Here is a 17,511-nt window from a genome sequence, read left to right as displayed (position 1 = left end):
TTAGAATTTTTGGGACTAGTAATATCACAATCATTATCTGTGTTCTTATGCAACGGTTGAGCAACATGTGGTTCTACTTGTAAGAAATTTTTTTTGGCATCAATTGAAGTGGAATGCGGATCATTTTCCTCACAAAATTTACCCTGTATTTTACAGGTCGGAAACAATTGATTGTATTCAACGCCTTCGATGGACCATGAGTAACTTCTTTTTGGTTTTCTTTCCGACAACTCATCCCCTTTCTTAGCTAACTCTTCTCGAACTTCACAAATGATTTCTTTTAATGATCCCGTACTAGTTTCAGAGTTTTGCTTCTGTAAACGTGTACGTGCTCCATTGCCGATAAATTTATCAGAAGAGACAGTTTTGGTACATTCATCAGAATGGTCAATTCCTACAAATTCACTAGGGCAAGTGGATCCTACAACTTCATCAGAACCGGTAGTGTCCTTCAACTTGTCATACTCTAAGATTTCCTTATTTGACAAATCACGATAACCTTTCTTTTCGCCTAGAATAATTGGTTTATTTTTACAAGGATTTTCCTCACTAAGCAAAATATCACGTACTTCTAATGAGTCTGGAGATAATATTAAGTTCGGTATAAGTGTTGTCTTTGTGCCAACAGGTTGAGGTAATGGGTGAGTTGAAGTGCTTGTAGTACTAGCAGAGTAAGGGTTATTACAATGATTTTTAAGACTTAAATTAATGTTAAAAGAGTCAAAAGCATTATCAACACAATCTCCGGGGTTTTTATCGCTATGTTTGTTCCGAGGCAGAACAACGTCAGTCATTTTCCTGTGGAAAAGAAACAAATTATAAGAAAATGAAATTCAAAATTAAGTATACAATTAAAAATCAAAATTAAATGAAGGATCCAATCTATAACTAACTTCAACACGACAGAAAAATATTCATAAGAATCTGTGAAAATGATTTAATTTGAAAAATAATAAATTTGAAGGGTAATGAATAGGTATTTCTACAATTCCTATAAAATGTTACTTGCTTTCTAACTATCTCATGAGCCTTGAACTGTAAAGGGACTATTTAATGACTCTTTACTGTTTCTGACGTAATCACGTGACACAGTCTGGTCCTTATGGCAAAGCGGATAGGTCCTTTAGATTGTACCTTGTAGGTAAGAAACAAATGATCATATTCAAAGCCTCAAATAACTTATTTAAGTCTTCTGTTTTTCTTCTCTTTGACTCATTATCTTGTTTCTTAGCTAGTTCTTCTCAAACTTCACAAATAATTCAATTTAAAATATCATCATGTTTTGAAGCTTTGCTTCTGTAGACAACTTCCTGCTCTATTTTTAATAAATTCTACCGAAGCACGCAGCCCTAACAAATTTTTAATTCTTTAAAACAGGCTGCTCTATCTACCAAAATATAGTAAGAGTCGTTCCTACAGATTCAATTGAAGCAAGAAGTTGCAATTCCCAAAAAATTTTCGGGTCATTAGTTAATGACAATAAGGAGCTCATATTAGATCATTTGAAGCTTACATTTTGTTTCTTGCAAAAGGTAGTGTATTTTCTTCACTATATTTCGAGATGAACTCGTACCTCAAACTTAGACAATCATGGTTGTTCTTCTTTCACTGTTAAACGCTAAAATTTACTATCTTCTTATAACTAGATAGGTTTGATGCTATATATAATTTAAGGGGTTTAACAATGTAAGAAACAAGAGCAACCTTATTCGACTGAGAATGAGATAGGAGTTCACCTCGAAATATACTTAAAAAAAAAAAAAAAATATTTCCTGAAAGGACGGAAAAGCAAGCTTCAGCTTGCTATTTTTTAATACTATGAAACATGCTGATTTGAGTCTTTGCTATTAGTCAGTTTCATTTTAGAAGAAATAAAATTTAACTACATATATATATATATATATATATATATATATATATACTACATATATATATAACATATATATATAATATTTTTAAAACATAACTAGCTGCTCTACTGTCCCTGTTGAAGCTATTACAAGGTGGAGCAGAGGAAATGCATTCTTTATTTTTTATTTTATCTTTTTTTTTTTTTTTTTTTTTTTTTTTTTTTTTTAATTGCTAGTACTCGACGACGAGTACGGGAATTAATTTTGAGCTACCGTTCGCAGACAGCTCAGAAAATGCAGTTTCAATCGCTATGGAGCGTCGGAGTGTAGGGCAGTTCTGTACATTAACATAACCATCCAGATGAAAATGGGCTTCATCACTCATGAATACTGAGATATTTGCATCTTCCGTAAGAATAGCGTGCATTATAACACAAAATTCTCTGCGCTGCACAAAATCCGTTTCATTTACCTGCTGGACAATCATTATTTTGTACGGGTGAAATTTGAGATCATCGTGTAAGACGCGATGAAGCGAACTACCTGACATACCTAGCGATCAGCCTGTCGTCTAGTGGATCGTTTCGGACTAGCAAGATCATCCGTTTTCAGTCTGTCTACTTTTTTCGGGATTCGAACTGAACGGGGAAGACAAGGTGCTTTCATTTTAATCTCAGATCCAGTGCTTCTGAAAGCTGACACCCATCCGAGTATAGTGTTTCGATTTGGGACTGTACCTCGACGTTCGACAATAAACTTCGACGGAAAAGATGTTGAACCGTGACCACAGAATCATTGTTTTTAAAGAACTGCTCGACCGCGAACACATAATCCTCTACGCTCCAACGCTCTATAGCGACTGAAATTGCATTGTCTGAGCTGTCTGCCAACAGTCACTCAAAATCAATACCTCTACTCGTCACCGAGTAGGCTACTAGCAGTTGAAAAACCATGCGTTTCCTCTGCTCCACCCTTTACGTTAAGTTTCTTATATTTTTTTACCAACATACGGCTTTCTTTACGGAAAAAACAAAAGAAGTGTTGACATACAAGGATGTTCAGAGCTTGGTTTATATGACTACGCGTTACTTTATAGTATTATGTTTCTAGGTTGACGCTCATGTATATAACTATTGATAATCAACTTGAATATAATATTTCGTAAAAATAAAACTAATATATTGTAGAGATGTAGTAGAGACAAATAAATCAACTTACTTTTTGGTATCCCATCCGTGTTGCTTTTTATTTTGTTTTATTTTTACTTACGTTTACGTCGCAGAGATATTTAAAATTGTATTTAAGTATTTTTTTTTCAAATTAAACATATCCTATTAAGAATGTAATTGGTTGGTACGGGAAATATTTATCACTTTAAAACTTAAAGAAGTACAGAATAGTCAATTTTGTAGATTGATGTAACTATTATTTTAAACTGATCAATTTTTAAGTAGGGATATTTAGAAAATTAAATGTTTTATAGATATGAATTTGGTTCATAGTCTACTAGATTCTTTTTTGGCGTGATGATCTATTTATAACTTTTTACTATTTATTTATTTATTTTTACAATTTATAACTTTTTACTATTTTTTTTTATTTTTAACCTTCGTTAATTTCCTCTATCCAATTCCATCTCTCTTGTTTTTCATTTTGTTTCTTTTTTAACAACTAAAAACCTATATCTTTTTATATATTTCGATTAAATTGACGTGACACATTTAAAACTGTAAAAAATTATGATATTTACCAAACTCCATAAAAATTATATTGGCCTAAAACTAACTAACTAACTCTATGGCCTATGGAACCCGGAGGTTCAGTGCCGCGTTCACAAAAGCTCTCCACTGACTTCTATCCTTAGCTAATTGGATCCAGTTTCTACTTTGTATTCCTATCTCTGCGAGATCCATCTTAATATTATCCTCCCATCTGCGCCTAGGTCTTCCTAATGGTCGTTTTCCTATGGGTCTACCAGTCAAGACTTTGAAAGCGTTTCTACTTTCTTCCATTCTAGCTACATGACCTGCCCACCTAAGCCTCCTAGACTTGACGACCCTAACAATGTTGGGTAAACCGTATAAACTATGTAGTTCCTCGTTATGAAGCTTCCGCCATTCCCCATTCTCGTTCCTCTTGGGTCCGAATATTCTTCTCAGGATCCTGTTCTCAAATACTTTCAGTCTATCTTCTTCCCTCAGAGTAAGCGACCATGTTTCGCAACCATACAGAACAACAGGCATGATTATCGTTTTATATATTTTAAGCTTCAAATTCCTCGACAGAATTCGCGACGACAAGAGATTTTGAACCGAATAGTAACACGAATTCCCTGCTTTTAGTCGACATTTAATTTCTTCGTGAATATGATTTTCGTCTGTTAATATTGATCCTAAATATTTGAAAGTATCCACTTTATCAAAAGTATTATTTAATATTTTAACGCATCCATAATATTGGCCTATATTTTACAAATTATGTTAGTGCAAAAAAAAAAAAAAAAAAAAAAAAAAAAACACTAACGTTGTACGCTTTTAAAATATAAATTTTAATTACTTAACTTTATATTATCGTTATCGTACTTCTAACATACTCATAAAAAAAAACTACAAAAAGAGCCTATCCGGTTTGTCATAATGACCAGACTGTGTCACGTGATCAGGTCAAAAGTCACGTTACGTGCTAAATCGAGTCTGTTGATTCCAAATGCAGATGTGAAATATTTTAAGCACGTAATCTCCGCGTAGGTAACCCTGGGTAATTCGCAGAAGATTCATATATGTTATCATTATTATTGATTTTACTCAAACAACTTAACTTTCGATAATGTTCTACACATATTTTTACCTTACGTGCTACACATCGTCTTTAAGGTCTTCATTATATCTTTGAAATATGGTTTCAATTAACCATCTCCTTATTATAGTGTTTCAGATATGAAGACGACTTCATTTTTTTCGTTATGGTTTCAATTAACCATCTCCTTATTACAGTGTTTCAGATATGTAGACGAGTTTTTTTTTTCGTTGATTTTCCATTTTCCATCATGTTTCGTGATGCTTTACTATGTTCCATTCACTTTAGGAGAATTTGCTCTCGGAATGTAGAATTTACGTAGTCTTTTCTATATTTAAACTGATTTTTAGCCGTCTCCCTCTTTTGATTTCTGAGATAGGTGTCGAATTACTTGTTTTTCATTGATTTTCCATTGACATTAATGTAATATTTCGTGCTTTTTAACTATGTTCCATCCATTTTAAAACAATTTGCTTTTGAAATATAGAATTTACTTAGTCTCTTTTACATTTGAGATTAATTTCAGCCATCTTTCCCACAGTTTGTTCAAATCATTGCAACCAGATAGGCCCTTTATAAAATCAATCTAATTTTCAGTGTTTCTTTAAGATTGTACACTTTAATTTTCAGTGTTGCCATTTATAGAGATTACAATATTTCCTGAATAGCAATTCCCGTAAAATCTAAATTAAAGTAGTGACTAGAGGAACTAACTTAACAGCATTTGATTACGTATCATGTTGTTTAGGTATCCTGTGAACTAGTTTTTAAATAACATTATTATTTAATTTTAATTACTATATGTTAAAACTCTTTTGTTTCTTACAAATTAAATACAACTATTATTTAAAAAGTAGTTAGTTCTCAGGATACCAAAACAACATGACATGTAACCAAATGCAGTTGAGTTCGTTCCTCTAGTCGCTGCCTTAACTTAGAGTTTGGGGGTAATGTTATTCTGACAATACTGTAATTTTTATAGATAACAATACTGAAAATTCTTTAGGTTCATATTTTCTGTTGTAGAATAACATTATCTATGTGATAAGTCGCTTTCTCCTTTCCCTTATTATTAAACAAGCAAAAGAAAAATGGTAAATTTTATTATTTTTAGTAAAGCAGGCTTTTAAAATTTAAAAATTTTGTAGTACATATTAGTAAACTATTCAACTTCTATCATGGTATTCTACGAAACAATTCTACATGGAAGATTATCTTACATTTAAAATTATTTTTATCCTTGTACTAACCTAACCTAAGATACCTTAAGTTAGGTTAGTTCAGACATAGAAAAAGCATGTTTTAAACGCAAGATAGTAATTATTGAAAGGTTATCTTATTTTGCGCTTAAGACTCGCTTTACTGTTTCTCCACTTAAATAAGACACAACCTTGAAAACTAGTAAATATAGATATAAAAAAGAAAAAAAAATACTTGTTGCGACATGAATTTATGAAAAGATCAAATATTATTAACTCACCCACTCATCCCTCTGGATACCCCAGGACGTTCAGATTGGGTAGACAAGGCACTAGTTACACTGACAACACTTTCAATATCACTGTCGCCGAAGTCGAGAACATCAGGGGAGACAGTGGGGCGGGAGGATCGCATATGCTTCTCGCCAGGAAGCCTTGATGGTAAATCATTGTCACTAATCCCACTGTGCATTCTGGAGTTCTGGCCTACAATATCAAAACGAAGAACTATATAACAAAGACTTATGAATAATTATAGGAGGATATATGGCGTTAATATACTCATCTAGTTACAATGAGTCATTAAAGAACAAGAAACCTGGAGAATCAGAACTAACGAAGAGATCAACGACATAATAGAGAATCAGGATGTAGTCAGGTTTATAAAATCGAATCGACTAAGGTGGCTAGGAGAGCACCTTATAAGAATGCACAGCGACAGGATGCCATACAAAATCATGAAAGAAAGACTCTACTCTAGCAAAAGAAAAGGAAGGCCAAAAATCAGATGGCTGGACGGGGTAGAAAGTGATTTGGAAAAACTGAAGGTTCGAGGATGGAAAAAAAAAAAAAATGCAGAGATCGGGAAGAGTGGAGGCAAATAGTGGAAGAGGCCAAAGCCCACCCAGGGCTGTAGCACCAAGTGATAAGGTAAGTAAGGTAGTTATAATGAGTCAGCTGTACATGCTTTTCAAATTTACGAGATATTACATTTTATATATTATTCACTTGGATTCATGTTGTACATACTCGCCAGTTTACTTATATTTTCCAATGTGCCGATAGTACGCATACTAACAAGAATCCCGGACAAAAAAATTAAGAAACGCGTACTTAATTTTTCAATAAGTCGTTACATCACCACGGGCACGAATTATAGCTTTGATTTTCTGTGGCATGCTGTAAATCTTGGAGAGAATGACGTTCAAGTCCATTTTGGCCCATTCCAGGAACAACTGATCCTGCAGAATGGCAACGTGGGAGGATGTTGATGTCTCCTTTACACTGCCCGTTCCAACATGTCCCAAATTTTCTCGATAACGTTGAAATCAAGCGAATTCGTGGGCCAAGTGAGATGTAGGATGTCCACCTGATGTTCAGCAAATCGAAAATATGAAATTAAAGATTTACCATTGTACTTAAAAGAGAGAATTAGAAAATGTAATTATATTCTGTGAATACAGAATAATTATAATAGCTGCTTAATGCAGTTAGAACTTGTAAATGGAAAATGATAAAACTTAAATCGTAACACAGGCCTTTTATACCGAAAATGGGCACTTTGCCAGACTCATACCCAGTTCTCTTTGCTGACGGTACGCATTGGTACGCAGTACTGACATTTTTTCTTCTGAAATTAAAAGAAATTCAATTTTTCTAGCTTTTTTTAAGTTTATGAAATGAATTGTTCAATTTAAATCGATTTGAAAACCGGAACAAGAATATATTACATCCATTTAAAAGGTGCACCACCTGTTAATTTCCTTCATTCGTTTAGATTTTGATATTTGCCTTCGCAGTCAATCATAACGTGTATAATAATAAAATCATGGTAAGTACTGGTACTTTGGATTCCAAAACAAGCACTAATAACATTAAACAATATCTAATTATTATATAACATAGATTAATCGAAAACTATACAATTAATAAAGAAATATTCCACCAGAGTGTAACAATAAACCACATACTTGTCTCACTTTGGAAACTCTAGCATTTTCTTTAACACGTGTTTGCTTATTGTTATGGTATTTTTAATTTGTAAGCCAATTGAATTGAATTCAATTCAATTGAATTTTATTGCATTCAATGACTATTTACATTGGCTGATTGCCATATTGTATAGAACATATCTGACTTTTTGAACTTTCATGTTTGGTAAGAGACTTAATTTGATTAGACAATGAGTTCAAGAGTTGTACACCTTTGTATGCAATTGTTTTCGAAAACAAAGTACTATTATGAAGAGGAACTTGGAGATGTGGCTTCGTTCTCGTATTATATCCATGTTTATCTGAATTCTTTTTGGACACTTCTTGTTTCTTATGAACCAAAAGTAATGTTTTGTGTATATACAATGAAGTAAGTGGAAGAATATTTAGGTCTTTGAATAGCGTTCTGCAAGAAGTATAATATGAGTATTGGTGACTATTCTTATCATTTTCTTTTAGAGTATAAAAACTTTCTTAAATTCAGTGGATAAATCCCAAAAGGCTATTCCATATCTGATTTTGCTATGGAACAGGGCATGGTAAGCTGTTAGTACTACTTTTCTGCTTAAAATGTGAACAAGTGATCTTATTAGGAAAATCACAGATGATAATTCACGAGATAATTTTGCAATATGTTAAGACCAGGACAAACTATTATCTATCAGAAGACCATTATTGTCACAGAGCGGACAAGCTGTACTCGACTTCATAAAATTCAATTTCTCGGTATCTATTCATTTCCTTAGTCGTCATGAGCATATATTTTGAAATTCGTTTCTACATTTATTAATAACTACTAGATACTTTTTCTTACCTGGTAAGGGTCCCAAACTTCTGTATGTCTGCATTTGCCGCATTCTCATTTTCATCATTTTAGCTCTGTCCTCCAAGTCCTGAAATATAAATAATAATCATATTTAGAAAGTAAATATTTCAGTTTCATAAATGAACATTTCAGTGTGTATTACATGATAGATAAAGGATAAAGGTATATTTCAATTAGTTAACAGAGAAGACATTGGCTGTTCTCTGTAAACTTTCTTAAGATACTACTCCAGTGATGCTGTTAAAGGTTTCTCAATATTTGCGCCGGCTCAACCCTGAATAACACAGGTAACACATGTATTTGGAACTTGAGGAAAAAAATTGGCATAAAGTTCACAAAATTATAAGATACGAAAATTGAACTTTGAAATGGGACAAAAATTGGACTACTCTGGCTTTATTTCTGATTTCGTGAGTATGAAACTAGTATTTTTTATATGTAAAATTTATCATTATTATTAATATTATCATTATTATTATAAGCAATTCAATAATGATCTACTTTATAAATAAAAGTGTAGTTTATTAAATGTGCTTCTATGGCTCTTCATTCTACAAGATGCGAAGTCAATATGATGCTGTAACTAATGTACACTATCTGATCAAAAGTATCCGGACACCTGGCTGAAAATGACTTACAAGTTCGCGGCGCCCTCCATCGGTACTTCTGGAATTCAATATGGTGTTGACCCACCCTTAGCCTTGATGACAGCTTCCACTCTCGCAGGCATACTTTCAATCAGGTGTTGGAAAGTTTCTTGGGGAATGGCAGCCCATTCTTCACGGAGTGCTGAACTGAGGAGAGGTATCGATATAGGTCAGTGAGTTCTGGCACGAAGTCGGCGTTCCAAAACATCCCAAAGGTGTTCTATAGGATTCAAGTCAGGACTCTGTGCAGGCCAGTCCATTACAGGGATGTTATGGTCGTGTAACCAGTCCGCCAAAGGGCGGCAAGTATGAACAGGTGCTCGATCGTGTTGAAAGATGCAATCGACATCCCCGAATTGCTCTTCAACAGTGGGAAGCAAGAAGGTGCTTAAAACATCAATGAAGACCTGCGCTGTGAGAGTGCCACGCAAAACAACAAGGGGTGCAAGCCCCCTCCAAGAAAAACACGACCACACCATAACACCACCATCTCCGAATTTTACTGTTGGCATTACACACGCTGACAGATGACGTTCACCGGGCATTCACCATACCCATACCCTGCCAGCGGATCGCCACATTGTGTACCGTGTTTCGTCACTCCACACAACGTTTTTCCACTGTTCAATCTTTCAATGTTTACGCTCCTTACACGAAGCGAGGCGTCGTTTGACATTTGCCTGCGTGATGTGTGGCTTGTGAGCAGTCGCTCGACAATGAAATTCAAGTTTTCTCACCTCACACCTAACTGTCATAGTACTTGGAGTGGATCCTAATGCAGTTTGGAATTCCTGTGTGATGGTCTGGATAGATGTCTACCTATTACACTTTACGACCCTCTTCAATTGTCGGCGGTCTCTGTCAGTCAACAGACGAGGTCGGCCTGTACGCTTTTGTGCTGTACGTGTCACTTCACGTTTCCACTTCACTATCACATCAGACACAGTGGACCTAGGGATGTTTAGAAGTGTGCAAATCTCGCGTACAGACTTCTGACACAAGTGACTCCCAATCATCTGACCACGTTCAAAGTCCGTGAGTTCCGCGGAGCGCCCCATTCTGCTTTCTCACGATGTCTAGTGACTACTGAGGTCGCTGATAATGAGTACCTGGCAGTAGGTGGCAGCACAATACACCTAATATGAAAAACGTATGTTTGTAAGGGTGTCCGGAAACTTTTGATCACATAGTGTATTACCTTTTTTTTAATTGGCAGCGTCGACGAGAACTTGAACTTGAAGCAAAAAAAAAAAAAAAAAAAAACTTCCGTGCAGTGTACCCCAGGGTATGGATTCAATGTATCTTGTTACACAGAATCCAAATTTTGAGACCTCAGTACGATTCACCGTGTCAATATTTTATGGGCGAATTTTTTAAAATGTTTTTTTGTATAGCTGTGTTACGTGCATTTTCCTTAGCCAAAATCGTTTAAATTTTTCGTCTGTAACAAAAAATTGATACGATCAATCGTTCTGGGGTTTCGAAATTTGGATTCTGTGTAACAGAATACATCGAATCCATACCCTGGAGTTCGCTTCACAGAACTTTTATTTTTTGCATAGCTGTATTACGTGTATAATCCCTATCCTAAATGGCTCAAGTTTTTCACCCATAAGAAGGAATTCACACGGTCAATCGTCCTGAGTTTTAAAGTTTGGAATCTTTGTAACAAAATCGAATCTAATCGATACCCTGGGGTTCGATGTACAGAACTTTAATTTTTTTTTTTTTTTTTTTTTTTTGCATAGCTGTATTACGTGTATAATCCCTATCCTAAATGGCTCAAGTTTTTCACCCATAAGAAGGAATTGACACGGGCAATCGTTCTGGGGTTTTGAAGTTTGGAATCTTTGTAACAAAATCGAATCGAATCGATACCCTGGGGTTCGATGTACAGAACTTTAATTTTTTGCATAGCTGTATTACGTGTATAATCCCTATCCTAAATGGCTCAAGTTTTTCACCCATAAGAAGGAATTGACACGGTCAATCGTCCTGGGTTTTAAAGTTTGGAATCTTTGTAACAAAATCAAATCTAATCGCTACCCTGGGGTTCGATGTACAGAACTTTAATTTTTTTTTTTTTTTTTTTTTTTTTTTGCATAGCTGTATTACGTGTATAATCCCTATCCTAAATGGCTCAAGTTTTTCACCCATAAGAATGGAATTGACACGGGCAATCGTTCTGGGGTTTTAAAGTTTGGAATCTTTGTAACAAAATCGAATCTAATCGATACAGTGGGGTTCGATGTACAGAACTTTATTTTATTTATTTTATTTTTTTTATTTTTATTTTATTTTATTTTTTTATTTTATTTATTTATTTATTTATTTATTTTTTTTTTTTGCATAGCTGTATTACGTGTATAATCCCTATCCTAAATGGCTCAAGTTTTTCACCCATAAGAAGGAATTGACACGGGCAATCGTTCTGGGGTTTTGAAGTTTGGAATCTTTGTAACAAAATCGAATCGAATCGATACCCTGGGGTTCGATGTACAGAACTTTAATTTTTTGCATAGCTGTATTACGCGTATAATCCCTATCCTAAATGGCTCAAGTTTTTCACCCATAAGAAGGAATTGACACGGGCAATCGTTCTGGGGTTTTGAAGTTTGGAATCTTTGTAACAAAATCGAATCGAATCGATAACCTGGGGTTCGCTTCACAGAACTTCTATTTGTGTGTGTGTGTGTGTGGCTGTGTAATTTATGGTTACCAATACTAAAGTTAAGATGGGGTAACGTACTTTAAATCGTGACCTTAGATGTATTCTTTCTAAGAATAAAAAGGAATGATGCTGTTGCACGAGGCTGTAAATTACATAGGGCCACCTGTCTATATTTACCGTATCATAAACAAGGAAGCTAATTCCCTGGATCCGTACAAGGAAAGACTAACAAACAGTTTTAGCATGTAGATTCTTTCACTCGTAAAATTTTCCGGAGATATTAATTGCATCAATGATGCTTTAAGAATTTAACCCTTCGAGCCTGGAGTTTAATATCCATCAACCGCTGCGAGAGGTGGAAATTTTAAATCACCAAAACAGCAATTTTCGCATAACGTCACAAAATTGAACATATCTTAAAAATCATTTGCTTAGTTACAATGAAATTTTCAGAACTTGTAAACGAAATTTCACACTACACAAAAATGTATAAACAATGATATTGATACTATAATAATAAAAACTTCCATGTTGCACTTACAAAATATCCTTTTGTCTTGTGTTTTTGTTAGCTTAGAAGTTCAATTTTGTGTGCTACAATTTAAAACATGCTTCGAAACACAGTCTTATTTTATAATCTGGTAAATTGAATCTTTACTGTCACTTTTCACTAAAAGCGTACGAATTTCGTCCATTTTGATGCCCTTTACCCGCTCCTGCGATATTATTTCTCAGCTTCAGTAATAAAGTGAGACAATCGCACTAATTTCACGTAATAAGAAGGAAAACCAAAGATTGCTATGCAGATGGCAATCTACTCTTGAGTAATAGGCAGATGGCAGATACAACGAGATACTTTGTATCGTTTAATAATTACTTGTACCTTGGGCAGAAAGTGCTCATACTCAAGCACTATACTTGAGATAATGTCAATTTAAAATAACAGAAGAAGAATGTTTTTGATATATGTAAAAAAATATACATTATTGTATAATTCGTTGCTATGTAGCTGTTTATAGATACCTAATCAACACGTATGTTTGTAAGACAGTTTTGAGTGAAAATACGTTAAAAGAGTATCAACTAATAAACCATTTAATACCGATCATCGACTTGTAATTTCGATAGAAAAGGTGAGAATAATAGTGTATATAATTATTGAAGATATTTTTATGTGTAAACAATTACTGCCACACAAGATTCACTGATATCATTAGCCGAACCAGGTTGATGACTACCTTTGGTGAGTCGTTGTAAAATTTTTGGTTTACGTCACCCGGGAACTTTGTAAATTCTTACCCTGAAGTATAAAGTAAGGGTGAATTTACTTCTGTAATAAGGTTCATGACTACGAACTTTACTATACTTCGAAGTGGTAAAATAATCACAAGAAAAATGATGATCGGTGAGGTAATGGAAAAAGAAATTGGTGACAGTGATAACGAAAAACAAAATACAGCTCCTGTTGTACCCGAAATGTCATCGTTAGAAGACAAAATCTTAATGGCTTTACAGAGACAAGAACAACGATTGGAACAAAGTTTAGCCCAGATGTCGGAAAATTTAAAGCAGACTTCCAGTAAACAGTATGAAGAATTAAAGCAGACTTCCAGTAAACAGTACGAGGAATTAAGTAAACGATTGGAACAGACATCCGGAGAGACGAAACAATCTATTATCCAGGCGGTGAGTGACATTACATCACAGTTCGATGAAAAGCTAAGAAGAGTATCTGAAGATTGCCAGGATAATTACAACCATACAATTCAAGAAGTCAACTGTGTAAAAAAGGATTTGGAAGTAATAGAATCTTCTATACGGCAACAAAAGATTCAGGTCACGGATAATTCTACCAAAATACGTGCGAATACTCAGTTGATATCTGCATTACAAGAGGAAATCAGGATGCTACAAATTAAGGACAACGCATACCAAAACAACATGGTTAATGATCATTTGGAGTTCCCTTGTTCACAGGAGATGACCTCGCAGTCACCCGTAGCAGATCAATGTGAACCTCGCATTATCTCATCTTCTAGTAACCCATCCGATGAGGACATTATTTTGGAAGAAATTCATCCAAGGAATACAGATGGGCGTAAAAGAGATGGTGGAACTACACATCATGCAGTAGGTAGGAATTGTCACTCAACACGAACACGGAAAGGTGAAAGAAAGGTAAAGTTAAGTGTAAAGATGAGTGAAATACGTGCGATGAGTAAGTTCAGTGGTAAATGTAACGAAAACGCTACCTCTTTCTTAGAAAAATTTCAGGATGAGTGCAATATAATGTGTATAGATAAATCGCAATATATGAAACTAATCCCTCATTTATTGCTCCCACCATGTTCTTTATGGTTTAAAGCAGTACGAGATCACGTCAATACATATGAGGAATTTAAAGCTGCGCTGATTGCAAATTACGAAAATGACTTTTTGCTTGCAAACAGAGATGCCACGATTAGAAATCAACCTTTCAATCCTCGTTTGCACAAATCTGTTGTTGACTTTGTTGTAAATACATATAACGAATTAAAAGTCGTTAATCCGTTGCAATCAGAATCCAGAGTAATTGCATCAATCAGAAATTTGCTACCGTTTAAACTACAACAGATCCTGTTTTCTACCCAGTGTATGAGTTTTAATCATTTATTAATGCTTGTACAATGTTATGAAACTCAATACCACGCTCAGAATCATCAAGCGGGAGTAGGTAAAATTAAAAATAATTCAGATCACTTTGTACCTGTTCGTAATCTAAATATCCGTAAAGCGAACGATACGGAACACAACCTAAATCGAGTGAATTTAAGCAATCCGAACGAACAAAATAGGCAAAGATATGTTGGAAATCCACCTAACCTAATTAATCGTGGCAATCCTTATGTTAGACCATATAACCAAAATAGATTTAAAAATAGACGTAATACATGGCGAAATTCAAGGAATACAGTAAACTACATGGATAGACGTAGTCGTAATTCAAGAGATGGCATTCCGCATCAAAATCAAGAGAATGACACAATTCTTGTACAGAATAACAATACGGGACATAATCACGATTGTGCAGTACAATGCACTTTATTGGAACCATACACGAGTATGAATTTAAACTAACTGCAGCTGATGTAGTAGGGGTTAAACCCATATCAGCTATAGATTCTCATGAACATTTACTTTCAAATTTATGCGATAATGTAAAACCCATATCAGCTATCGATTCTTATGAACATTTATCTTCAAATTTTTGTGTTCATGTTAATGATGAAAACGACCTTTTACATGACATATCTGTAAATAATTATTCGGAAATAGCAATCAATAGATGTCAGTATCAATTTATGCCTGTAGTAAATCGTTGTTGGTCCGAAGATGATAATGTCAATGATGGTTTTGATGTTGAAGAAAATTTTGTATTTTTAAAATCATACAGTACAGCTAAAATACCTGTCAAAATCAATGGGTTAAACACCGATAAAATATATATATATATATATATATATATATATATATATATATATATATATATATATATATATATATATATATATATATATATATATATATATATATATATATAAGAGTGTTTTCTGTTTGTGTAAAAATAGATTTATTTTCTTCCTTTTGTTCGTCTAAACGTAGGTTACGTTTAATTTTTGATTTTTCTTAATTTAATTTTCTTTAATTCTTATTAACCAATGATAATTTTCAAATGATTTTTAATTCTCTTTTGTTAATGTGAAGAATTATAATTCGATTTATAATTGATCAAAGGCAAAGGTTATTTATATTATATGGATTTGTGTTGAGAATTTGTTGTTAAAGATTATGTTAAGAATAAGGTTCATTCTATTAAGTCATTTATCCGACGACTGTCTTTATGCGCTACTTTATATATTACCCGAATAAGATTCTTCTATATTCTGATGCCTTATGGATACAATGTATATTTTAAAACATCATCTAACGTAGTTATCATATAATGCGCCCTGGAAAGATCAAATATTATTTTTCTTAACATCACCGTTTTAATAATGATTGAAAATGCTAATCATTGTGATTTATGTTTTTAAAAGGTAATTTGCCTCTTACGATTTTGACTGCGCACCCTTCAGTAATTATATTATCAAGCGACGACGTTTTTGTAATAAAAAGATAAATGATAATGGAATAAAAGATTTATTATAAATGTATTTATATATATATGAAGCTTAAGGAAGATATATATATACGAGGGGCGATCAAAATGTAAAGGACATAAGTAATGTAACATCATTATTTGTAAACGGACCAGTGGTTCTTAAATATAAAAGCTAAGCTCGCTTGTAACTTTTATATTCAGTCCCATCGTCGGGCGACATTTTTATACAACGAGATACTTTGTATCGTTTAATAATTACTTGTACCTTGGGCAGAAAGTGCTCATACTCAAGCACTATACTTGAGATAATGTCAATTTAAAATAACAGAAGAAGAATGTTTTTGATATATGTAAAAAAATATACATTATTGTATAATTCGTTGCTATGTAGCTGTTTATAGATACCTAATCAACACGTATGTTTGTAAGACAGTTTTGAGTGAAAATACGTTAAAAGAGTATCAACTAATAAACCATTTAATACCGATCATCGACTTGTAATTTCGATAGAAAAGGTGAGAATAATAGTGTATATAATTATTGAAGATATTTTTATGTGTAAACAATTACTGCCACACAAGATTCACTGATATCATTGGCCGAACCAGGTTGATGACTACCTTTGGTGAGTCGTTGTACAGAATATACGAGGGTCCGTGTACGTGTACGTCGAACAGGCATGAAAAGTTAAAGTAATTAAAAAAAAAAAAAAGTTATTTAGACAGAAGGCAAGTGAAACGGAAACAATTAAAATTTCAATTACGCCATTTTCTATTGGAATTTAATGGAGACTTTTGTGGGCAACTATCTCGGGTGATGATAATTCCTTCACCTAAGTGAGATTATAAAAATCCGTCTATAATTTGAGGTGTATTATCATAATCCGTCTATGATTTGAGATGTATTATCATATCAAAAATTATAAATACATTTCAGCAGTTTTAGTGCTGCCATAACAAATACATGATTATTTCAACGTTATTTATGTAAATTGCAGTCGATATTCTCTCAATAGTAAGATTAAAGTGGTATCGATAGTTCATTTGTCTAAAAAAAAATTTTGGACGTTCATTTAGCAGCAATCAACTTAGTTTAAATGTTCGTTAGTTTACAGAATAATAGGAAAAACTACGTAGAATATTTTTACTATTATTATTACTGTATAATATGTTGTCAGTATTGTGCTATATGGATCACAAACATGGGCACTAAGCAAAAATGGTGAAAAATGACTGGAAACTTTCGAAATTTGGATCTGGAGAGGAATGGAATTAATTAGCTGGACCAAACGGAAAACGAATGAAAAGGTGTTAGAAATGGCGAGGAAGAAAAGTACAATTTTAGATATTATTAAGAAGGGGAAGAGAAACTGGTTGGGACATTGGGTAAG

At 33.7% G+C, this 17,511-nt stretch overlaps 1 protein-coding gene across 10 annotated transcripts in view; it reads right to left on the bottom strand.

Annotated features, from left to right (window-relative positions):
• Rim (Rab3 interacting molecule) overlaps positions 1–17,511 on the bottom strand; it is a 516,869-nt gene that overhangs the window by 65,934 nt on the left and 433,424 nt on the right. For all 10 annotated transcript variants that reach the window (XM_081769756.1, XM_081769757.1, XM_081769750.1 and 7 more), the window contains 2 exons: positions 8,651–8,729; positions 6,127–6,331 (listed from right to left, as the gene is read on the bottom strand). In XM_081769756.1, the coding sequence (XP_081625882.1) occupies positions 6,127–6,331; positions 8,651–8,729 (284 nt within the window). The remainder of the gene's footprint in view (positions 1–6,126; positions 6,332–8,650; positions 8,730–17,511) is intronic.

The sequence above is a fragment of the Thermobia domestica genome, chromosome 8 (genome assembly GCF_964235325.1).
Source record: "Thermobia domestica chromosome 8, izTheDome1.hap1.1, whole genome shotgun sequence".
Taxonomy (NCBI): domain Eukaryota; kingdom Metazoa; phylum Arthropoda; class Insecta; order Zygentoma; family Lepismatidae; genus Thermobia; species Thermobia domestica.
The sequence above is the reverse complement of the archived record's forward strand: the minus strand, read 5'-3'. Positions and strand labels throughout refer to the sequence as shown.